The sequence below is a fragment of the Python bivittatus genome, unplaced genomic scaffold (genome assembly GCF_059951505.1).
Source record: "Python bivittatus isolate LINGU-HERP-01145 unplaced genomic scaffold, Pbiv_v1 ctg000140_np1212, whole genome shotgun sequence".
Classification (NCBI taxonomy): domain Eukaryota; kingdom Metazoa; phylum Chordata; class Lepidosauria; order Squamata; family Pythonidae; genus Python; species Python bivittatus.
In genome coordinates this window covers 1,639,501-1,665,046 of record NW_028277043.1, presented here as the reverse complement: position 1 = coordinate 1,665,046, position 25,546 = coordinate 1,639,501, and the positions used below count along the sequence as shown (strand labels likewise).

At 39.0% G+C, this 25,546-nt stretch overlaps 1 protein-coding gene across 3 annotated transcripts in view; it reads right to left on the bottom strand.

Moving 5' to 3' along the window:
• Positions 1-2,156: 2,156 nt before the first annotated feature.
• Positions 2,157-25,546, bottom strand: part of ADAMTS17 (ADAM metallopeptidase with thrombospondin type 1 motif 17) — a 156,540-nt gene continuing 133,150 nt past the window's right edge. For 2 of the 3 annotated variants that reach the window (XM_015887535.3, XM_088136416.1), the window contains 3 exons: positions 23,285-23,437; positions 16,648-16,825; positions 10,405-15,880 (listed from right to left, as the gene is read on the bottom strand). In XM_015887535.3, coding sequence (XP_015743021.2) covers positions 15,729-15,880; positions 16,648-16,825; positions 23,285-23,437 — 483 coding nt within the window. In that variant the 3' untranslated portion in view covers positions 10,405-15,728. Of the gene's footprint in view, positions 2,321-10,404; positions 15,881-16,647; positions 16,826-23,284; positions 23,438-25,546 lie in introns of those variants that run through there. The other variant, XM_088136415.1, reaches the window with a different exon arrangement.

Here is a 25,546-nt window from a genome sequence, read left to right as displayed (position 1 = left end):
ACTAAAGAAATAGATAACTTCCGACCTTCTTTTCAACAGATAGTAACAGACCCATCATCTCCCCTCTCTTTTCACTGGTCCAGAAATCCCTTCAGCCCCTTATTTAGTTCTCATCCCTTCCAATCATTAAATCCATAAAGCCGCTGCTGCCGCTGCTGTGGAAGGCGACGCTTCCTCTGCGTTTCCCCCGAGGCCTCCAACGAAGCGAGAGCTACGAAGGGCCGGCGGACGGGCGCGAAGAAGCTGCCCGGTTACTACGCTCGCAGGAACTCTGTTCGTACCAAATATGATATTTGAATCACATTTTTACCAAACGGGCCCCTCGATACCTAAAGCCATCAAGTATTTCAGCAGCGATCGCTTTTGATATCACGTTATTTCAGATTAATAAATGCTGATCCTAATGAGATCTTTATGCCTGGCCTTGTGGAAGCTGACATTCCATGCGGAGAATGACAAGCACTGCCTTATTTTCGAAGAAAAACAGCCTTCTAACAGGACGGTTGGTTTTTTCATTAACATAAAATAAAATAGAATTTGTAGTACTTACTGAATTCCTTTAAAAAAAAAACCAACATTTTTTGATAGCGTAGCTTGTATAGAGTAGAGTGGATGGAAAATCTGCAGCCTTCCAGGTTAAAGTCGAGCTGTTGCCCTGACTTGCCGAGCACAACCCAAAGAAAATATTTCTCATAATAAGGCAAACGTAGGCCTTTTTTCTAATTTTTAAATCATTTTGAAGGGTTTTTCTTTGTTATGACCACATCATAGAGCAAACCTTAATTAGCTGGGGTCAGTTTTTACTTGCTTTATTTGTAACAGATCTATAAAGTACGGGAGAAGATGGTGAATGGTTCCACTTCGTGACCACATGTGTGGTGTCTTTTCCACAAATTATCCTATACCTTAAAAGGAGTTTCCCCTGAAAGATGACAAAGTTGGATTCTTCTACCAGGGGGAAAAAATTGTAGGAGGATTGCTGTGTGCTGGTCTCGGATAGCCCCAAATCAGAAGGAGTCTGGTAGCCCCTTTTCTAACAAGTTTTATTCAAAGGCATAAACTTTTGTACGCTGCAATGAAAACGGATGCCTTTGAATAAAATTTGTTAGTCAGAAAAGGGGCTACCAGACCCCTCCTGATTTTGGGGGGGGGACTGATGTAGCAATTTTAACAATTAGCCAGCAGATGATGCTCTTAGCATACATTATAAAAGGAGTCAGATAATCCACTGATATTTCTTATTCACAAATCATGCTAATGGTGCAACTATAACGGAGGAGAAAGAAAGTTTCTTCATTAAGTTAGCTGAAATACCAGCTTTCCTTATTTTGCCGTTCCCTCTCCAAATATGTTGGCCTGTCACTGAGTCATACAGGCGGATCCATGTTTGAAAAGCTAGCCTGGGCAACTAACATCCTAGTACTTCTAAAGAATCTAAACATCTTGACTGTATTGGGATGGGGAAGACTTAAATCAATACTAGGGTCAGAAAACTTTGCAGAAGTCCCTCAAAACCTGGTTGTGCCATCAGGCCTGGGGATCTCAGGGGACTAGTGAGATACTGAGGTGACTCCATTGTTATTAACATCTGCTCTTTGCCTAACATTGGTTTTCTTTTAGCCTTGTGTTTTTATAGTTTTTAAAAGTTTCTAAATAAAAATAATAATTGTCCTGTATCTATTAATGATTTTTCAGCCTTGCTGTATACTGCTCATAGTCACTTGTTTGTGAGATGGGCGGCCATATAAATTTGATGAATAAATAAATAAATAAGGCGCCTATGGACATTTATGACTCTGTCTTTATTTTTTCATTGTTTCTACTTTTTTTATGTATAAGCTGCCCAGAGCTGTTTGGAGTTGGGTGGTCTCTAAATTGTATTAAAGAATTTAACAATTTAAAACAGCAGTCTCTGAAATTTGTTAGTGAGCTATCGTGCACAAGGGAGGGAAGTGGTACTGACAGATGCTGAAGGATAATTGCTCTGTTCTAATGTCCATTCATCCAGTCGTAACTTTTCTACCATTTTGCACATGTCACAGGCATGAATCCTTGAAGCCCTACAGTGGGCAAGAACCCTGTGTAGTCTGCCTCTGATGCAGTCACATTGCTCTGGTCCAGCGCAGGAACTTCATTGGGCTATGTTCATTGGAGTCAAGCAGCATATAAATTTAATTAAATAATAATAATAGTAATAACACCCCAGACTTAACAATTGTTGATAAGAAAGACAAAAAAAGTCTGGATAGTGGATATTGCAATACCTGGAGACAGCAGAACAGAAGAGAAGGAACTGGAGAAAATCGCACAATATGAAGACCTGTAAATAGAAATAGAATGACTGTGGCAAAAGAAAGCAAAGGTAGTTCCAATAGTTATAGGCACCTTAGGTGCAATCACAAAACATCTGGAGCACCCCTTGAAGACCCTCGGCAGTGACGCAATCACCACCAGTCAATTGCAGAAGGCAGCTTTGCTTGGAACAGCTTATATCCTGCAACAAAACCTTTAGCACCATCAAACAACAACACCTGCCTATCCCAGGTCTTTGGGAAGGGCTCGATAGGTGGAGAAAAATGCCAAATCCAATCTAAACATCTGGCTGACTGTGCAACCAACAATAATAATATGTCAACTCTCAGCCTGAGTACAGGTAGTTCTAGCTTAGCAACTGTCTCAGACAGTGACTGTTCGCAGTTACGACAGTGATTAAAAATAAACTTTGTGACCAATGCCCACATTTACGACCTTTCCAGCATCTCTCACCATTACAGTCAGTCGGTATGCATTGTCGTGTGCCTGACCTGTTTTTTCCTTCCCCCTCACACCTCACAGAGCAGAGAGATTGCTTAAACAAGCTATCTCTTTCTAAACTGCTTTTCTCTGCAGGGCAGCACATCTCTAAAAACTGCTAACTGCAAGTGAACAAGATTAACTCTGTGACTTTCATCAGTTACTTAGAAGACCACTGGCCTGTGCTCCTATGTGACACTGACAAGACCCTAATCAGTTTCACACTGAAGACTTTTGTTTGTGGCTTAAGTGGCCGGTGGTGAGCACCCTAGGCCAACAGCCAGTGTTAACACATCCCTTTCTGCAATGGTATGGGGGAAAGACCTTGGGAGTCGGGGTGAAGAGATGCTGCCTAGGGAATGGTCAGAGACAGCATAGCCTGCAGCTGGATAGTGGGTGGGACAAGAAGCTTAGAAGGGATCCTCCCTAAGTTCTTGGGCTGTAAAGGTGATAGTGGAAGAATTGTACTTTCAGATTTGCAAGATTCTGTTAATGTAGCTTTATAATAAAGTAGAATTAGTTCATCTGGTTGTGTTTCCTGTCTGATCTACCTGGTAAGGCTGACACTTTCAATGTGGATTCTCCATTGTGTGCCTGCTTACTCTCTTGTAATCCCTTCCTCTCCAATGAATGAAAATAAAAATATTATTTCCTTCTTGCTAATTATCCCAGCACTGGGAGCGTTCCCGAGGATGAGGGAGTGGGGAAAAAGGGCTATCAGATTTGCCTTTTTACCCGGCTTCCTTGTGAGTTGAGCTCTAGCAACCTTCCCCACTGTTTGGGCTCACCCGACTGTTTGGAGTTATATCATGCTGACACTGTAAAGCAAAGGAAAGTAAAGCACAGTCATGGTCACATGGTTTTCCACTTAGCGACCGCTTCACTTAATGACCGGTCCCAATTGTGGTCACTAAATGTATCTGTTCAAAGGCAATTTAGGGCCATCTGTGTCTCCTCTGCTCCAGCAGGCAGTTGCTGTTTTACATGAATTCCCATGTTATCCTTTGCAAGGACTCCTAGTTATATCTCCCTATCCCTCTATAGGAGTATTCAGTCTGAAATGTCACTGTATGCATCACCTCAGACATCGCAGCTTTGCCATGCTGTTATGCAAGAGATGTTTCATATCTCCAGTTATCCTTTTCTTTCATTCTGAGTGGCTACAGTTCTCCGGATTACTGAAGAGCTATTCCAGGAACATTAAACAATGTATTCGTTTTATTAATTTAGCAGTGGTTATTCAATAACAGCTCAATATTTTTATTTCTTTTGCTCGAGTTGAGTGTGCTGTCATCGTGTGTATATATTCAGCAATAAAGGAACTGGAAGGAAAGGCAGGCCGTGGGTGAACCCCCAACGAGAATTTGCGAGCTTTTGGATAATGGTATTTTGGCTGCTTGATACTGTATTCTTTTATTGATATTCTATCACTTCCCATCCCAGCTAATGTTCGCTTCCTGGTTTGTGTCTTGATGACTCAAATGGAAAAAGAGGATTCAATTCTCACTAGTATTGGGTCTAAAGCGGTTGGCAGCATAATGCTATTGTTAATGTCTTTTTAACCTGGATATATTCCCTTGACTATATTAGTAGATCTTCAGCGTAGATGAAGCATCTTGTGTTTGGATGGCTTAATTAGTCCTTTGTATAAATATTAATGAGAAGGACCGCCAGCAACTTCTGCTGAATCATCAACAGCATTTGCCTCTATGCTGAACTTAGAACTGCAATGCTCACTGAGCGTCTGGAATATTTACACTACTTTGAAAGCCTGTATCAGATTGTATACCTCCATAGCAACAAGCCATGTTTAATGGCATCAGATGGTGTTGTGGAATCAAGGAACATTAGTCTTCTAATTCTGCTTCTCTCACAGTTGTTTTCAATATATTGGGTAAAGTTCTGTATTTGGGCTTTGGATAAGTTTCCTGGTTGAAATGAGTTTGCTGGGGGTATGAACTGTTCACCCACTATGAGTAAAAGTTGGTTCAGAATTATGCATTTGTGAGAGCATTGATGGGAGATTGGGGAAAAGTTGTTTGGATCTAAAGAGCTTTCAACAGCATTGCTGTCCAGAGTCATGTACTTGAGATGGGCTGCCATATAAATCTACTAAATAAATAAATTGTCTTGTTTCAGTCTTCCATAACAGGTGGTCTCCAGATACGTTATATAATTCCCATCATCCTTGGTCTGAAGCTGCTGAGATTTCTTTTCCCCAAAAATTTAGAGACAGTGAGCAAAGAAGGCAGATTTGAAGGTATCTCCCAACTTCATTTACCGTGAAATAACTGGTTTATTTCCATGTTCCTTGGAAGGCAACGGGTCTAGAAAGCCATATTTGAAAGTACTGTGGTGAACAGTATTGCATGTACCCCATTATAATGCCACCCTAGGCTTTAAACCAGTGTGGTTGTTCCATAGATGACTTGCATGTCAACTGTGTGCTGAGGAGCAATAGCATAGCTGGTAGAATTGGCACAATGATTTATATTGTCTCTCCTCGCCCTAATTTGGCAATGTTTGCAGGGGTGTTCAGTCCTAGTACTCCTGCCAGGATGTGTCATGTCTGCTAGTCCTCTTTGGGAAAAGAGGAATGCTAGACTGGACTGTATCTCTGGATTGTGCTGACACAAACCTTAATACTTGGAACACCCTTCCCATCTGTTTCTGCAAAATCTATCTTCCATCATTTACAATATTTTCCATTGTTCTTTCGGTGATGGGCACTTTCAATACAGCAGCTGGTTTGTAGCAACTTACTTGACTGACTTGTGAGCTATAAAGGGAACTGGTAAATTGTAATGCCGTCTCCATGCATTTCATTCATTTCAGCTATGCCAGTTCACTGTGTATGCATATTTTTGTTTTTAAGTAAACTTTGATTGATCTAGCAAAGACTGGAGTTCCAGTTATTAACTCTATAGATGCTAGCTTTATACAGAAGTCCCCCCCCCCACCCCCATTCTCTCTCTCCTTTTTAAATGCTCAGCTTGAGTTCCCCAGGTTTGAAATGGAGGAAAAAGTGTTCCATTATCTGGTTCCTGGAGAAGAATTCCCTTTCAGAGAAACCCCTTAAGACAACCACAGCCAGGTTGGGTTATTAAGAATCTCTCTGGGGACTTGTAAAGCTGTCAGCTTGTCTGAAAACTGTAGAATGAGCAGAGGAAACAGGTGGAGTCCAAGGATGAAGGAAGAAGGCTTGTTCTCTAAAAGCAGCTGATGGAGGATTCTGCATTATCCAGACATTATTTTCAAAGGACTATTAATGATCTCTATTTAGCCTCTTTCTGGGGCACTCAAGAGAGGACCATTCAAAGGGAAGTGGAACAAATGGGGGAGAGCAAGGCTTTTAATCTGTTGGAAATCTCTCATTTGTATCAATTACAACATTTATTTTCATTCTCCTGGTTTCCTAGGGAGCTTGCGCAATACCTGGCTAATACGGATGCTAGAGTTTTCCAAGCCTGAAAATGAGTTAATGGAGCGTACTCTTTCAGTGAAAGGCCACTCCGTTTTGCCACTCTGTTTCATACTCTGAGTGGGAGACAGCTTCTTTTAGAACTTCAGCTATCTGCAAAACCCAAAAAGCCTCGTGTTGGTGATGCAGGATTATGAACTGTCCATATATAGCAGAAATAGTAGAGTGGGTTGTAACCTCACCTTTAGGACTATCATCTCAAAGTTGATGGAACAGGGTTTTGTTTCCATCATGTGATCTGTTCGGGCCATAGTCGTGATAGTAATCTAAGTTACCTAGCGTAACTACAATTTTTATGTAGGTATATCATGAACGGAGAGCCGGTTTAGTGTAATGGGTAAGGCACCAGGCTAGAAACCAGGAGATTGTGAGTTCTAGTCCCACCTTAGGCACAAAGCCAGCTGGGTGACCTTGGGCCAGTCCCTCTCTCTCAGCCTTAGGAAGGAGGCAAGGGCAAACTACTACTGAAAAACCTTGCCAAGAAAGCTGCAGGGACCTGTCCAAGCAGTCACCAGGAGTCAACACTGACTTGAAGGCACCAAAAAAAAAAAAAAAAAGGCACTGAAAGAGGGGTGGGAACAAGCAAATTTATAAAGTCAATGTTGCTACCTTCTATACTGGGCCAGTAGGCATAGCCATTAGATAGCTCTCAGCAAAATGGATCAATTGGCGATCAAGAGACATTGAGAAGAATCAGTCACCAGGAGTCAACACTGACTTGAAGGCACACCCCTCTCCCCTGCAAATGTCCCTTAGAGAAGATGTCTGATATCTCTGGCAGAGGGTCAACTGTGAGAAGTTCTGATCAAGTCACTGACCAGATATATTTCTAAACCATCCCCTGATGTTATTGTTTATTCCCTCTGTCCCTTAAGAAAAGTATAAGAAGGTAGCAAAAGTCCTAGATACTTTGAAGCTCAGCATAGACCCAAAGTCCCAGGAGGGTGCTGTGTGATTACCAGCTCCGATATGTCCATTGGCTACCATTTCTGAGGTTCTTGGCAAGCTGATGGGACACAGATTGGTATGTCTTTTTCCTCTTTAACTTTCTTCATATTTATTCAATAACATCTTTTTTGCCATGAGACGTTTGTTTGAGCCTATGGCCTCTGAATCCTGAAGACCCTGTTGACTGCTGTCTGGCATTGCAGTTAATAGCAAATACATGGGAAATAAGTTTTTTGTTTTAAGTAAGTTATTCTGAAAGTTGGCTTCCTGTTTGCTGCTGCTGTTTGTTCTCAGCCTCTGAGAAAAAATGCTTAAGCACAGTTAAAGATAAATTGTAACTCTTTGTGAGTAGGGTAGCATCAACAAATCACTTTGAATAAACTTCACACATTGCACATAAAGGCGCCGCTTGTTGAAATTTTGGAAAAAATACATTTATTATTTATTTGTAATATTAATATTTACTTTAAACACAACGAAGCTTCTTTAATTTCCAGAGTGGAATTACTTTTTTAAATTTACAATTGGTTCTATTCAGCGTGACTCTATTTCTTTGACTAATTTTAGCCAGCACCAGGAAAAAAAATTAGAAATATTGTCATGGCTATAGCTCATATCTAAATTAACTGTTTGAAAAATATATATACATTTTTGCTCTGTGTTGAACAACATAACATTACATTATTGCCTTGTATTAGAATAAAATATCAATATTCAGCTGCAAAAGATTTCTTTAAATCACAAAGGGAGAAAAAGTTAGCACCAAGTGGTAGTGAAATTCTACACTCGTAAGTGACAAACTGTGCAACTACAAATGTACAGTACTTTCTGGAACAGTACATAGAATAAGGCTTTAACACAGTGGAAATATGACAGTTGTAATGCAAGAGTGTTGGGCTCAAAGTTAACTAATAAAAATATAGCTTTAGGTATAATGAAGGACACAAGTATATGTCCCCCTGCCACCCAATTGTAGAACTATTTAGGTGTTCCACAATGAAGCAATTGGTAATGGTGAACAAATGCTCCTGGAAGGTAGCTTGCTCACCAGTAAGCCCGTTATAGAGTCACTGAAACCATCTGGATTGCAGGAGATGATACAGAGATGTTAAGTAACCCTACCTGAGGCCCCACATGGTCTGAAAGTACATCCTGAAGCTTATGGCCCATACGATGTAGTGAGATTTCTTTGCAGTCTACATTTGTCAACATGGCTTTGCCACAGAAGAAGTGAAGTGAAAAATGTTGGCCAAAGTTAGAATGGTTGAAAGCACTGCATTTCAAGAAAAGTTTGTAACACTGCATTGCTGCTTAGATCAAGGATTCTGCCCAATGATGAAATACAGATATAGATTGAATTATCAAGGGAGAACTTGGGAGTTTATTTATTCATTTATTTATATTTATTGGCTGCTCAACTCCAGTTTGGGAAGAGCTGTATAAACAGAACTGGTCTGGGACCTGAAAATGGAAAAAAATGTTTGTCATTCAGGCTACCATCTTGGGATTCTGTCCATGAGCAGAAATTCACTAAGCAGAGGAGATTTCTATTATGATAATCTTAGTAGAAATGTTGCTCTATAAGTTATCTTTATCTGATGCTGTGGGCTGTTCACCCTTGATTATCAAGACTGAGTAAGAGTCTAAGGAATAACAGGAAATACCAAAAATTAACAATGATAAGTTGGTGTAAAGGGTGGATAAGCATTTCATTCAGTTTATTCTTGATCATTTACCAGAATTAATACATGAAGGGGAAGGAATGTGGATGAAAGTGAATCAAATGTGGGAGAAAGTAAAAATGACATATTTATCTCTCTAGGAGGATTTTGAGTACTTAGTCCTTAAAAACCTTCCATTTCAATCCTTGTGTATTCAGCTGCTTTTGTGCCAAATTAGACTAGCCATCTTTCTTAGTAGACTTTTCATTCTTAACAACGACATGCTGTGAATAGCTGAGTTTGTTTAATATGGCTGGTATAAACAGGGGAAAGTTCTTTGTTCTGGATTTTTCAATATCATCAAGATTTCAAATTTCTTCATAAATGTGACATAAAGTATTTTTTTTTAAATGAAACCGATATAGGAACAATATCAACATGATTGATTTGAAGAAGGAGAAATAAAAAAAGCAGTTTTTATAGAGGGCAAAATGCAGTACTGCAAACAAATGCTTTTAGCAATATATGTCTGTTAGATTAATACATACTATATTGTTTGGAAATTAGGTAGAACCCAAAGATGATTGGCTACTTGTATCTGTAATTCATCTTCCCTGCCAAAAACTCAGAAAATACTGCAAATGGGGGCTGATCTATGTTAACTTCATAATAAACCTGTGACACATGACTCTCTCAATATAGAGATAATCTTGGGAATGGCCCTAGACCGAGCTTGCTGTCAAGTCTCTTGCTGTTGTTCAGTTTTACATTTCTTCTGGACTACAACCTGTTGTCCGTGTTCAAACTTGCTACATTTTGTTACTGACTTAACCTATATTCTGTATTGAATGATAACCAAATGATACTGGTTGAGTTTTGAGAAAATAATAACGAACTCTTTGCATGTTGTGAGAATGCTTTTGCTAACTAACCTGGTTAAGTGTGTTGTGTGAACACAGCCAATGACTCTAGTGATCTCAATCTCAAAGCCATGTGTACACAACTAGCAACTAGCTACTGAACCACTGAGACTCAAAAGTTGTGAAACTGAAATCAATGGTACAAAATATCTGTACTCTATTGGGGGCACAAGGGAATAGCGTCCGCACAAACTCTATTCAGGTTGTGTTTGTTGCTAGCCGGTAACAAAATGGGCACTTTAACATTGGATTCATCAGTAGACCCCACAGGGGTCTAAGTACAACTGCAAACTCACCACTGCAGCTTTATCCATACGGACAAAATGTCTAATAAGTTATGTCAGAACCAACCATTCTGCTACTGATAATGATAATTCGGGAGCAGGAGCCTAGCACCAGTGGAATGTGAAGAGTAAACAAACTTATCCTGCTCCATTTATTATGCATTGCAAACATTCCCATTGCCTTGAGAAGGGCTAGACATTTGCCCTGAAAGTTTGAGCACCATTAGCTTTCCTTGACCTTGGAATGGTTGACATGATCCCATCTCCTTAGTCTGAAAAGCCTGATTCCTTGTATGACTTTTATTCCTCCAAAAGAGAATTTCAGGAACCTCTAATGTATATTATGGATTAGTGCCAGCAAGGCATCACGTGGATATTTTTTGTAATGATGCTTATCCAACTCTCTGCATCTTTGCAAACTCCAGGTTATAATATCCAGATCAGTCCATGCCTTCCTCTGCTTGACTGCTGTGTTAGGAGATATCAGAGTGTCCTCATATGAAAATAGTCTACCAGGGTGGTTGAATTGCAGTGGACAGATTCACTTTGTTCTTGCAAATTAGGTAGCTGGTGAGGGATATAATTATAATCATACAATTCCTTGAGGGTGATGGGAAATACTGATGTAAACACTTTGTCCAGATACCATTAATAAATGATGTTCAAATCAGGTTAGAGATGGACATCCTTCAGTCTGATAGCAATTCTTTCCTTGATCGTTTCCATGTTTGAATGACAACTGGGCATTACAGGAGATCTCAGAGATGATATTTTGTTTCACTGGTCTCGTTGAATTTTCTTCTTCCTTTCAGGGGAGCATTTCCAGCATCAGATCAGAAGCTTGAAAAGATGCTCAAGTTGTATTATAAAAGGGTGGGGAAATAGCAGAAATGGAGAAAAAAAAAAACCCCTGCTTGGCCAGGAAATGGTGATGTTGTCACTCTTCAATAAGGTTCTGCTTCTGTTCAAAAATTGCTGAAAACTCAGCTTCTGTCATCACCCAAATAGTTCATCATTACCAATTTCAATATTGTGATGCATGTTGGTGTGAATCTAGCAACTCATGTCAGATATCCTCAGGTTGCTTCCCAGACATAGAATATACATTTCACAAGAGGTGGTTGTCTATCATGTACAAGAGAAATTCCCCAGGCCCTCCCTCTATTCTGGGATTAGAAAGTTGAGCCTTTTAAAAAGACAAAGGCAGGACTGGAACAGGAAACTGAGAAAGATGTGAACCAAGTCTGGGTAAACCATGAAACTAGGATGGTTCCATACAACCCCTGATTAAAATTTGGGCTTGCTTCTGGGGAAGAAATGGCAGACTGAAGACCAACAACTATAGTGGAATGAAGAGCTGGTGAGTAGACCAGCTCTTTGAAATTCCTCTCCGGATAAGGAGAGGACTTGAGATCACCCACAAGTGCTCTAGATAGTTGCTCCTCGCAAGGAGACTGCAAAATAGTGCTCTGGCAGGATTAGAGCTCTGGGAGATGAAAGAAGTATTAAATACAAGTTTAAGAACTTTAAAAAAATGTTTTTTGAATAAACAGAAAAAGAGTGATTAAAACTTTGATTTTAGAAAGTTATAACTGGATTAAGGGTCCAGATAAATTTGAAATAAGATTTTGGAATTAATTATAAAGAATCCTTCCTGTGGGAAAATGCTGTTGTTTTGAATTCTTAAAAAAAAAGAAAAGAAAAAAAGATAAGATTTTAAAAATTGGACACTAGAGGGAAATAGAAGGAACTAAAAATTACAATTAAAGGAGAAGACCACTTAACCTCGATTTACACATACAGAATGAAGCAAACTATTTTAACATGAGACATAATGAAAGATATTTTTGAACAATGGACCCAGAAGTTAATTTTAAGAGTGTCTGCCTCTATAGATATACATCCTTTAAAAGATGTTATGGAAGAGGAACAAGTATTACCTGATATGATTGAGGCTGATTTGAAAGTGAATTAAAAATGAAAGAATGATATGGAAAAGATTCTACACTGGACATACAAAAGAAACTGTCTTAATAATTAAGAGGGATATACAGATAACAAACCAAGAGGGCAACCTGGATAATTTTCCTATATTGACTTACAAAAGAGGCTTGTTAAAGCTTTGAAGAATTTTGTGAGAAGGAACAAAGAAAAAAATTAAAAAATCAAGTTCTAGGGTGTTATTTGAAGGGGCTAAAGATCAAAAGATCAAGACTGTTAGAAGTAAAAGGAAGATATATAAAGTTGGTTTATTTGATCAAGGTTAAAAACATGTTGTTATCTCTGGTAACACTTAATGGACTTCTGCTGACATTAGGACTGAAAAGATGAGGCTTTAAGGATTTGTTTATAGATAAGAGATGAGATATGCAAAGAAGAGATCATTTGTTGTATTTTAAGAGAAGATGATAAGTTACTAAAATTGTTTATATTTGTTGTGATGAAGGGGGAAGTCATTTCTTTATATATTTCTTTTCTTTTTATTTACTATATTCTGATTTTTCTCTTTTCTTTTTCTTTTTTTATTTCTGCATCTTGTACTTTTTTCATTCTTTTATTATTTTTAGTTTGTATTAGTTTTTATTATGATTGTAATTTTTAATAAAATTACTATTAAAAAATTGGACTTGCCAGAAATCTGAGAGATGTCTAAGAAACTGAGAGGAAACATCTCTTTTCAAGGGAATTCTAGTTCTGAAGTAATAGGGAACAAGTCTATTCAGGGATTTACACTAGGATGAATTTCTTTTTCTATGCTGTGTAAAGTTTATATAGTAAAGTTCTCTATATAAATTAAGAAATTGAGTGTGTAGCCTTGTATTCTGTTCCTTCAGGCTGGACAGGAAAAGGTTAATTTTATTTATAATCTTCTGGTGGTCCACTTAACACTTACTCCAATATTTCAATAAAAAAGATCTCTTCTTCTCATATCTCATCCCTTATCAATAAACAAATGGTAAAAACTTGTCATTCATTCCTGATCAGCAAAAGTCCATTAAGAGCTACCAAAAATAATAACATATATATATATATTAACCTTAATCAAATAAATTCATTTTATATTCCAATTTATTACTTTCTCTAAAAAATAAAACCAAAGAAATCTCTCCTCATATTTTATCTCTTATCTATAAACAAATCTTTAAAGCCTTGTCATTCAGTCCAGGTTAAAAAAAAAGTTCCATTAAGAGTTACCAGAAACCACAACATATATACTTTAACCCTGATCGAATAAATCTACTTTATATTCCTTCTGTTTACTTTTAAAAAGCTTGATCTTTAATCCCTTCAAATAATGTCCCACAAGTTGATTTCTTATCATTTTCTCTTTGTCTCCTCTCAGAAACTCCTTTGCTAGTTTAGCACATCTCTTTTGTAAATCCAAGATAAGAAAGCTATCCAACTCACTCTTCTGATTTATTATTTGTATGTCCCCCTATAATTGTTAAGACATCAGTCAGTTTTATTTGTAAGTCCATTGTGGCATCTGTCATTTTAAAATCCGTTTTCAAATCCACATCATCTTTTTCCATATCACTCTTGTAGTCTGACATTTTTAAGTCCATTTTCAGATTCACATTCAGATCAGCCTCAGTCTCTATTTCATCCAGTAAAATCTATTCCTCTTCTGTAGCCTCTGTTAAATCCATTTTTATAGTGGCAAACAATCTTAAGAGTAATTTCTGGGTACATTGTTCCTAAATACCTTGCTTTCTTCTATAATCAAATATTGCTCCATTGCATTAATAGCTCTCATCTCCTCTAATTGTAATCTTTAGTTCTCTCTGGTTCCCTTTAGTCAATCTTTAGTCTCCTCTTATCATATGTTTATTTTCCAATCAACAAAACTTTTCCATGGGAGGACTTCTTATAGTTAATTTCAAAATCTTCATACATATTTTTATAAAATTTTAAACAACCCACAGGGAATATTTTTTCAAGTCCATCTCGCCTGTTAACTTTCCAAAATCAACATTCTAGTACCCCTTTTGCTGTTTTTCAAAAAAAACTTTTTTTCTTTTTAATCCTTAAAGTTACAAGAAACTTCTTTCATCAAGGATAGAAAGAAACTCTCCTGGCGTAATGGAAATTTACCTTCTGAAGGTTCTTAACATCCCTAACGTCAATAACAAGCAATTCCCTAAGGTGATACAGGATGGGAAGGCTCAGAGGGCCTCTGGGGCTTGAGACTCTAGACTTTCCACTCTACAATCTCAGCTGCTTCTACTATGGTTGGGAACAAAGGCTCACAGCCATGTGCCATTCTCATGTCTCCTTATCTTGAAGTAATGGGTGCTATCAAGTAAAGAAAGCTTTCCATGTCAGAGTTGGCATCGCTGAAATTTATCATGCCATGTATATAGGAGGTTTACATAACTACACTGTTGCATATATACAGATTGGATCAGAAGCATTTTCTCTGCAATTTCCGAGTCTGGACTGACAGACAGCAATACTTATGAACATGGTCTGGATTCAAGTTACTGCACTCCTGTGCAATATGGGCTTCCAGAATTATTAATTTGTCTTCTATTTATTGCTGTATTAAATATTTCAGATGCATTGGGCTACCACTGTCAGAACTCCCATCATAATAGAGGCTGGGAGTTGTAGCCTAATACATTGAACAGAACATCAGCCTGGAGAAAATTAATATTTATATATATATATATATATATATATATATATTCAGGTGGGAGAAGATGGTTATTAATTAGGATTTTCTTTTTTATTTCTCTGAAATTATACTCAGTGGAGGGTTGGCAGGGCTATAGTAGATTTTTTTCCAGAAGTTTCAGAACTGTTGGTCTGATTTAATTTTATATATAAAATTAAGGATTTCATTAATGGCTCTTTCCTTTCAAACCATCTGCCCTCCATCCATACATCTATATTTAAAAGCAGCGTAGAAGCCAAGTCTGAAGCATTCAGTAATATCTCTGTCTACACAGAGATGTAAACAGAGAAATTATTTGCCACAGGCATATCTGCAGAGGTACATATAACTTCAGTCAATTTAATTGCGTTCCAAATCTTTTCCTTAAAAAATAAAAATAAAAATGGTAACAAGCCATCCAGTGGCTCGCAATAATCTATATATTAATGAAAAAAAAAATGCAGCCATGTCAAAGTATCATAACATTCTACATGATTGGCTTTGAGATGAATTCTTTTTCTTTTCGTGGTGATTTTGCTTTGATTCATTCAGTCTGCAAAAGGAGCTTCAAGTCTTACTAGGTAAGCACTAGAATTCATCGGGTTCGAGTAAGTTGTGTTTGAAATGAAACGGATACTTGTGTTTGCAATTTCCAGATACAGTTGACCTTGCTGAATCAGATCAAGGTCCGTTGAGTCAAGCATTCTCTTTTTAATAGTGTCCAGCCAGGTGCAAGATGGAAATGGCCTTCCAATGTGATATCATTAGCATTTCAGAAGTATATGACCTTTGTCCATAGAGGCTCTATAATTAGCTGACATGGCTATTCGCCATCAATAGACCCTATTTCCCTATAAATTTATCTAATCTAAACTGAAATAGCTGTTGCCACATCTTGTGGCAGCAAGTTCCATAAGTTAATGATATATTGTATGAAGAAGTACATATGAGCTATAATTCCCCAAGGAGCATAGGCAGATTTCATTAACTCTTCTGTTGCATCTTGCTTGCATAGAAGTCTCTGCAGGTTTGACAACAGCGCTGGTACCATCTCATGTCCTGACAAAGGTTTTTCTCCCGAATCACTCGACAATAAACTGCCCACTGGTCTCCCATGCATTTGTATGTCAGAGCAGCTTTTAAAAAAAGGAAGAGAGAACATTGGAACAAGAAATTATGCCATCGTTTTCCTTTAGGAAGAGCTGGGATCACCAAAATTCCAGGGAAACTGCATAGTATTTTTTTGGATTGTCTATGCATCCAGCTATCATCTGCTATCTGTCTGCCTGCCTGCCAGTCTGTCCTTCCTTTCTTCATCTGTCCATCCTCTATTGTCTGTCTGTCTGTCTGTCTGTCTGTCTGTCCGTCCGTCCATCCATCCATCCATCCATCCATCCATCCATCCATCCCTTTTCTATCTAGTCTGAAATGATCTGTTCCATGACCTGGCCAATTCCAGATCTGTTCTGAATCAGAATTTCCACACCTCACAGAATGTGTTCCAGTTTGAAATTCTGGGAATTGGATTCTTTTGGCATCTTTTGGAGCTAATAGCAGATTTATAGGTATTGTAGTGGTTTGTACTAGGACTGCAGTGAGATGAAAGGATTGTCTCTGGACTGGATTTGTTCTTTATTGGTATTAATTTGGGTCAACATTCTGATTTCAGTTGGTGGTGGGAGAGGGTGTTTTTCTCTCTTTCCCCAAACAATTTTTCTGGTGGAAGTCTTTCCTTGGTGAGAAAAGAAAGAAAAAGCTCATTTACCAAGTCACAACAAATTTGAGACACTGTGGGGGGATACTGCATCTTTACTGAACTAGACATGGGCTTCTAAGTTTGTTTTGAGAGAAGGGGATGACACATCAGACCTCAGAATTCAAGATCCAGGGAAACCATACTGACCAAGTCTTGGAGAGGTAATTGTGTTGACGTTAATTTTCTCGTTGCAGGCTTCTTGGTGACATTGTCGGTAGGCTGCCGGTTTGGAGAGGGCGGGACACTCGTTGCCATGGCGGCCTGTGACTTTATGCATGCACTGGACGACACGGGACTGAAGACCTTTGCCGCACGTTGAGGAGCACTAGACAAGAGATGGAATCATCAAGATTTATGTAAAGCAGAGATATAACAGAGGCAGAGGCCCATTGGATGAGGATATTTTATTCATTAGATTTATATACCGCTTAGGTCTGAACAGCTCTAAGCAGTATACTGTGCATCAGTATGCCAGGAAACTGCATCAAAGGTGAAATACAAATGTTCTTGTTTGTAGGCTCAACCTTCCCTTTTCCTTTACTTGCCAAACTTCACCACATGTATAGATGTTTTTTTAATCATAATTTAAATCTGCTTGGATAACTACCTAGCTGCATGCTGGACCTCTGAACTGTGCATGCGTCTCTCCCTTTGTACGGACCTGGACGTGGATGTCTCTGCATTTGTTAATCTAAAGAATGGTTTCCTTTCCATAGCTTCAGCTTCTTAGCATACCAAGAATCACCAAGTGGGTTTTTCCCCTTCCTTCTTTCCTTGCCTTGAGCCTAGGTTGATTGCTTCTCCTGGGAAACCAAGATCATCACCTAGGCTATGCGATTCGTCTTTTCAATGCCAGGAAGACAGATTTTAATTTTTTTTTTTTTAGCTGCCTAGGTTTGGCAGCTAAAGGGACATCTGGCTTATTTTAGCAAGGAAAAAAATCAGCTCTCCAGGAACAGAAACAGCAACAAAAATGTACTGAAAATGGTGCATTTTTGTCCATATGGCATTGCAAGGGTAGTTTGAGAACTTGGGGAAAATGTGGACAATGCTGCATTTGCCATCAGAATATTAAGTTTTTAATTAACTGGGAAGCAAATCTTGATTATTTGAATAGAAGATAATTTTGAAGAATTATTCTAACAACTTACAAATAAAAGCTTGTGTGTACTCCTTGCTCAAAGCTCCATGTACTTATAACTTTTTTGGCTCTTCATTCATATATACCAACCTTCAGGACATCCTTTTATTTCTACTGCTTAAAGGTACTACCAAGTTATAAAGTATTAGCCCAACTATTTCTCTGTTTAGAAAAGGAAGACAATGGAATTAGTTAACATTTAATAGGTATTTAATCATTAGACGCTGTACTGCAAAATTATCACCTTGTATTCTGGCAATTTAACTTCAGAGCTGTTTGCTACTTCCTGTACCACTTCATAAGCTTCAGTTTAAATGGACACTTTTAGCAACACTAATTTGGGACAAGCTGGATAAGATCTAATTAGCTCACAGCACACTTGAAACTATTTTTTTTACATTTTTTCACAGCTAGGGGGAAAAAAAAGAAAAAAAGGGAAGGGAAAAATCCATCACGATTATACCTATTTTTGTTAAAAATTCTTTTATTAGAGTTTTAATATCAAGGGGATGGGATGATTTAGTGAATTCCAATCAAATAGCAAAAAATAAAACCATCCTGAACAAAGGGGTCTGGCTCAACATACAGAAAAGAAATAAATTATATGGGGGAAATTATTTTGAATGATCTAACAGCAGAATGTATCTACCAAGCTTTCCAGTGGCCTCCAAGCTGTACTTAACTCAGGATAATGTTTTATTGTGAACAAGCTGGGGCCAGTATTTGAAATGCATCTCTGGATGAAATTAATAAAAACTCAGCCATTTTCAAAAAGTGACGTTCAAGATTACAAAGGCTATAAATTCATGAGCTGCTTGGAAATATGGGTGTTCCAAAACAAGAAAAGAGGAAGAGGGATTAGAAATCTGTAGACCCAAGGCACAAAATGCTTCCTTTATTTATAGCCGACCTTACTGTATTTTATGTTTTCCCTATGTTAAGAATCAAAATTAATCATTGTAATAACATTGTTTGATATGATCTGAAAGAATGCTAAGAATGCATTTTTTTTTTGAATCTTAAATGACAAAGGATTGAAAATACTTGGTTTTTTAGGAAGGAACTGCCATGTGCAAATTTAGATCCTTCAGACTCAGTGGGTCTTCATTGTAATAATGGAAGACTAATCATTAGACCTCGGATGTTTTCCAGCTGAAGTTAGACATGCTTAAGGACATTTCAGCTGGAGAAGTCATAGCTTATTTCCTTGTTGAAATTAATGGCGCTTAGAAAAACTAAAGCACTCCTGACAGACCCTCCAAAAATTTCAGGAAACGTGCAGCTGAAATACAGGGAGCATCCTTCCTGTAACAGAACAAGAAATGCACAATTATCATGACTAAGAAGCCAGTGATCTTGATTGATTCCATGCATGCTCAGTGATGATGAATGAAATTACTGTAGAAACGAGACTTTAGAAAACGAAGGGCGGTTTCTCACCAATCCCTTAAGGTACTCTGGTAAACTTATTCCCTTCCTTTTTTCTTTGGGGCAAACATAAATCTTGAGAAGAGCTTCAGGAAAGAATACAAACCCAGATGTTCCTGCAGGTGACATCTGTACGTGCAACATCTCTGCCTGGAGTAATACAAAGAGAAGCTATTTCTCCAGAAGGCTGGGCAATTGAACGTTCTAACTTTCAGGGGATAAGATACATATTGGATAGAAAAACACCACAACATGGATGTGATGGAATGGAATTATGAAGGCCAAGCTCAGGGAGACAAACATTTTCTTAGCTCGCCAGAACCACGTGGGAGGAACAAGAGGATGAGACTGGCACCTCCCTGAGGAATTCACACTGTTGTGACTGGAGGACTTTGGGAACTGGGGTTTTAGTCTGGGAAGATTCTTGCTAGAGGTTGTAGCTAACAAACATAGCTGGACTGAACTGGCATTGTCTCTTGGAGTTCCTTGGGCTAGGCCTGACAATGGGCCAGAACAGAGCTCAAGTGACTCCCCTTGACATCTTCCACTCATACATGAAGCTTACAAGCTGCTGATAGTAGAGAGCGGGATGGCACCCAGCCTCCCACCCTGATAATGTCCAAGACATCTTTGGAAACCCAGCTATTCCCCTAGGCCTTGGGTTAGGTTGGGTGCTGAGCCCCTTAATCAATCTCAGTTGATTAAGAATCTGTTTTGTTTTCCAGGTGCACATGTCTTTGTTTTTACTGTTCTATTGTTTATTATTATTTTTAACAAATTATTATTTTTTAGAGGCTGTTGGGCAGCCCCTAAAACTCACAGAGAAATAATCAATCTCATAAGTCATACGCAGTCTACCATCCCTGTAATTTCTGGCCAGGCAGCCTCTTCCTTTTTGATTCACGTTCCCAATTTTTCTTCCCCTCCATTGATGAAACACTAGTATACCCATCCTGCTGGGGAGATGGGGGAAGCTCAGAATATGTAGAAGTGTCTTGGTTAAAATGATAAAGAATCCATGGCTGCTGAGTTGGATTCTCCCCTTGCAAAGTTCTCGGCCATGGCTTATAGTTTCTCTTTTGCATACAGATCAACTGAGCTGCAGATTGCAAATCAGGAGGACTATGGCTTCTTATGACTTTGCGCTGGAAGATTTAGCTTTACTCCTCCCTATTGAACAGAAAACAGGGTGCTCTTGCCAAATAGTTCAGCTACAATTAGGAGGCATTCGTTACTCCCAGCAGTGATGAATGACTGCTGATCCCTTCTCAAGGGAGAGCACAAAAGCAGGTTTATTCTAAAAGGAAATGAGAATTTTCCTGGGTTTCACAGGTCCTGCTGGGAGGAATATCTGCTGCCAGGATTTCAGAGGCGAACACAAGACGCGACTGGCAGCTCCTCCCGTCAGGGGAGGGCAGGTGGCTGGAGGCAATTTTTCAAAGCCGCTTTATCACCGGTGACAGGGCTTGGCAACCTCCGTGCATTCTGAAGATGTCCTCTTTTTCGCCAAGCCCTTGCTGATGCTTCCGAATGCGTTCCAGTTGGAGTGGAGTCCTCTGGGGCTCGGTGGAGAGACTCTGACATCAGGTGCACAACATGGAAAGAAAGGAGGAGTCATTTCCCAGCTGGGAAGCATGGAACCTGGGCATCCAGCCAGATTCCCAGGCCTGCCACCCAGGATGGGGGGGAGGCGGAGGGGTATCAGAAAAAGGGGGCTCCTTGCCTACATAAGCTAGTCTTTGAAATGCAGTTATTTAATCTCCTGCTTCAATCAGCAGAGGCATTCAAATCTTGATGCTGTTAATCAGAGAGTTTCTGCTCTCCCACCCCAAGTCTTCTAGAAAATAAAGTTTTCCAGGGGAAGGGTGCACTGTTAAGAGACTGAACTGTCAGCTCGTAAGTCCTGATTTCAGTCTTATTTCCCATGCTAGGCAAGTGATGGTCTTTCAGCTTTAGCTGAATTTGGAATTAAATGGAAATGATCATTGACTGTTTCACAAAGGAGGCTGTTAAAGGTAAAATGCTTCCTAAAGGACTGCCCCGATGCTAAACTAGTCATTTTAATCAGGTGGCCATCCTATATTTTCTTGGCTATATATATATATATATGAACAGGTTGTCAATCTTAGTGTAGTATGGGAATTATGTTTGTAGCCTTGGATGACAGCTTTATAAAAATACATTGCGGTCTTTCATTTCCTGCAGTGTGGATTCTCAAGCTTAGGTGAATCCACTGAATTGCTCCTGGGAAGATGCATTTGCACTATATAGGATACAAATGTTGTTTGAGGCCTTTTTTTGCTGCTGCATCTGCCTCCTTTTACTATAATTAATACACACACACCTGCAGGAGTTATTAAGTTTAATTGTTAGCAGTCCTGTATTGGGTGGAATAGAAAGGGGGAATATAATTTTGAGAGGGAAGGAGGCCAACAGCAGGAGTAGGCAATCTGATATCTCCCAGGTATTTTGGACTTCCACTCCCATCAGCACCAAGTTGGCATGGCCAATGACAAGGAATAATGGCAGCAAGAATGCAAAATATTTGGAGTCCCCCAGATTGTTTACCTGACTTTTTTTCTTTGATGCCTTCAAGTCAGTCTTGACTCCTGGCAACTGCCTGGACTAGTCCCTGCAGCTTTCTTGGCAAGCTTTTTGGAAGTGGGTTGCCATGGCCTCCTTCCTAGGGCTGAAAGAGAGTGACTGGCCCAAGGTCACCCAGCTGGCTTTGGGCCTAATGTGGATCTAGAACTCACAGTCCCCCAGTTTCTACCTGAGACCTTAACACTACACCAAATGGATCTCTTACCTGGACTAACAGAGGGCAAATCTACACTGTATATAACATTGTTTTTGAATTGTTTCTCTTGCTGCCCTGGACATTCTTGGAATTGTAATTCTTGTAATTCTTATCTTCTGCCAAAGTAAGAGTTTAGGACCAATCTGGTCTGATTTTACGTATAAGATTAGGATTCCCAAGGAACCTGGCGCTTTAACCTTGGAGTATTCCTAGATCCATCTCTAATGGATGGATCCCCAGTTAAGATGATAGCTCTAGAATGCTATGCAGGTAGTCCTCGTTTAGTCCCTGCTTTGTTTAGCAACCATTCACAGTTATGACAGTAATAAAAAAGTAATTTTACAAGCAATCCTTGCATTGACGACCTTCGCAGGTCTGTAAAACAAAGGAAAGCTGAAGTCAGATCACAAGCGCAGTCATGTTTTCACTTAGTGACTGCTTCGCTTAATGACCAAATTGCCGGTCCCAATTGTGGTGCTAAATGAGGACTATCTGTATCCGCTTCTTAGGAGAATTAAAAGAGAGAGAGGGAGAGAGAGAAAGGATCTTATCTAGATTATTTTGTGTTCAGCTCCAGCTTCATCCTCTGAGATGTAGCAAAGTAAAATGATCTCAGACTCCATTAAAAGCTTTTGGCTCCTTTCCTCAACATCAGAGCTTCAGCAGCACCGAGAGAGAAATCAATGGTTACTGGACAAGTATCAGGGGGCCCTGATTACAGGAGAAGCTCTAAATCCCTGCTTCATTAGCACTTGTTGCCACTGTTCTGTAGCTGTCACTCAAGTTCCCTCTCTGAATCTTGGTTTATGCTGATCTTCCTTCCATATGCCAATTTATAAATATATAATGCCCAATTCTCCAAATACTTAGTGATATAAAATTTTCTCATGGCCAGAATATTAACTTAGAAGAGAGCAAGAGAAAAACAGTGGTCTTTCTGATAACAGACCATAAGCACCACTTAGGATGGACACTTGAGAGTGCAATTATTTTATTATCTGATCAACATTAGAAAAAAAATTGACCTGGATTTATTTATTTCCTTCCTTCCTTCCTTCCTTCCTTCCTTCCTTCCTTCCTTCCTTCCTTCCTTCCTTCCTTCCTTCCTTCCTTCCTTCCTTCCTCCCTCCCTCCCTCCCTCCCTCCCTCCCTCCCATAATCAATTACCAATTCTAATTTTTAGTAGGCTAAGTAAAACTACCAGAACTTGTGACTTTTATTCCATTTGGTTAGTATGTGCAAATATTTATTTATTTATTGCCTTTATTCTTAGGAAAGGCAGGATGTAACCAAACTATTTCTGTTCATCATGCCAATTCAGGAATTAGAAACTATAATTAGAATGAAATCATCTTCAAAAGACATAACGATCCATACCCCCAACTTCAAACGGTTTTTTTTTAAATAATCCTGACCTTGGACCATTCCCCAGTCTTCCACTCATAGCATCCTGTGTGATCTTCACACTCTTCCTCATCCCTTGGCCTTGTAGCTGCATCACACTTGCCTTGCGAGTTGGTACACATGACTTTTCTCTTCTGTTTTCCCCTTCCACAATCAGAAGAACACTGAAAAACAGAGCACTGTCACTTGCTGGAATTGCACTTTGAAATGTTTGAAGCAGTTTCCCTTTGAAAGCATTCCACTTTTCCAAATGGTTCTTACAATAAGCTTCACAGATTTGTTACAGGCAAAATTACACACAGAGTGATGTATAACATTATTTTTTTCAGGTTGTACTATATTTAAATTAGAACTAACAGATAAGAAGCATAAAAACATTACTGTCAATGCATTGTGTTTGGAGGGAGGTGAACTTTCCCCAGTGCAATTGTAATTCACATTTGCTCAACACACCAGGACTGATCCTAAATTTGTTGCACAGATACATGTTGTTGGAAGAAGAACTGAGATTACATATTTTTCAGATTAAACAGAACTTTAAATGGCTGATCTCAGTTACTATATGTCACAATTTATTATAAACCAAATTCAATTACGCTGAGGTATTAAAATATTTATCTAAAGGAAAAGGGCCCTTTTGCACATAGAGGCTACACTTTCCGTTTACACAGTACATTTAACAGGGCCAATTAAACAAATAGCAACTTGGTAAACTTTAACTTGGGTTTCGATTCTCGTGGCTTAGTGAGTCACACAATTATCGCTTGTTGGTTACTTTGGTTAGTTTATGGTTCAGTGTATTGTGCGAACTCAGAAAATGGGCGAATTCAATAACTAGATTAAGCACAGGGCGTGGATGCAGTCGCTGACTTATAATAATAATGGTTAAGTATAGAAATGATCCTCATAGATACACCTCAGCATTTCTCAGCCTTCCCCAATCTGACGTCCTCCATGTGTTGGATTCCCGTTGCTAGACCTGTGCAGTGCTCTGGATTTGGAGGAAGAAATGTGATTTGGAACACGCTTGTACATATATGGCAAACCTGTCAGACCTTCAACCAAATGTGCCTTTTCTTGAATTTGCACAGTAGCTGGACAAGTTAGATACGTGAGTCCCAGAAAGACACAGCTGCATATCTATGGTTCACACAACTTATATATACACAGAGTTTTTATTAAAAGATTTTATATATAATAATAAGTACATTCAAAGAAAAGAGAAGGTCATGTGAAAGAGAAAAGAGAGGGAAAAAGAGACAAAGAAAAAAGGAGATAGAAAAAAGAAAGAAAATAAAAGAACAGAAAACATGAAAAGAAATATAAAGAAAGGGTTTCCAATCTTCCTCTCAGCATATTATAATCAAACCTCTCTCTCTAAGATTACATCATCGTTGCCTTCTTTCTATAACCTATTCTTTCTAATCATCAAAAGCCTAAGTCACAAAATCATGTTCTTTTTTTACGCAAAAAGTCATAAGGGGTTTCCAGTCATTGTTCACACAACATATTAAGCCAAAACCAAGCCAACCACTTTGAGGCTTAGCATGTTGTATAAATCAAACCAGGATGTAATCAAATAGGGATCCATGGCCATCAGGACTGTGGTTGTGCCTATTCTGCATAACTACATAACTGGAACGTCTCTTTTCTTAACCATTCCTGAAGAATGGTCAAGGGATCACAGAGCTGAAAATGCTTGGTGAAATGGTAAAGAAATCCCTGATGCTCAATTGGTCACAGCACTAATCAAAACTCTGAACAACTTCTTTCTTACAAATCATGTTTCACCCTCACCCTTCCAGGGGTCAGTGAAGAACTGTCTGTGGATTTGACACTGAATGAATAGATGAAGATAGGAGATCTCCGTGAGCTCCTTTTGAATATGTTGCAAAAAGCATCTCCATTTAGGGGGGCCCAGGTTAGAAGCAAGCCTTAGCTTGTTGCTCATTACAATGAAGGGCAGATCTCAACATGCATATCTCAACATCTTTCTTAGGAAAAAAAAAAAACATAATCCAGGCAGACATGACCTGCCAACCCTGTTGAGGACATGAATGACAAGTGTTTATGAGCTAGTTATCAAGCAGACATGTTCTGAAATACTTCAGAGCAACTGGAAAGTCACTTTAAAATTATATACCTCCCTCTCCCTCCCTCCCTCCCATCCATCCATCCATCCATCATCCATCCATCCATCATCCATCCATCCATCCATCCATCCATCCATCCATCCACCCATCCATCCCTCTCTCTTTCTCTCTCCTTACCTC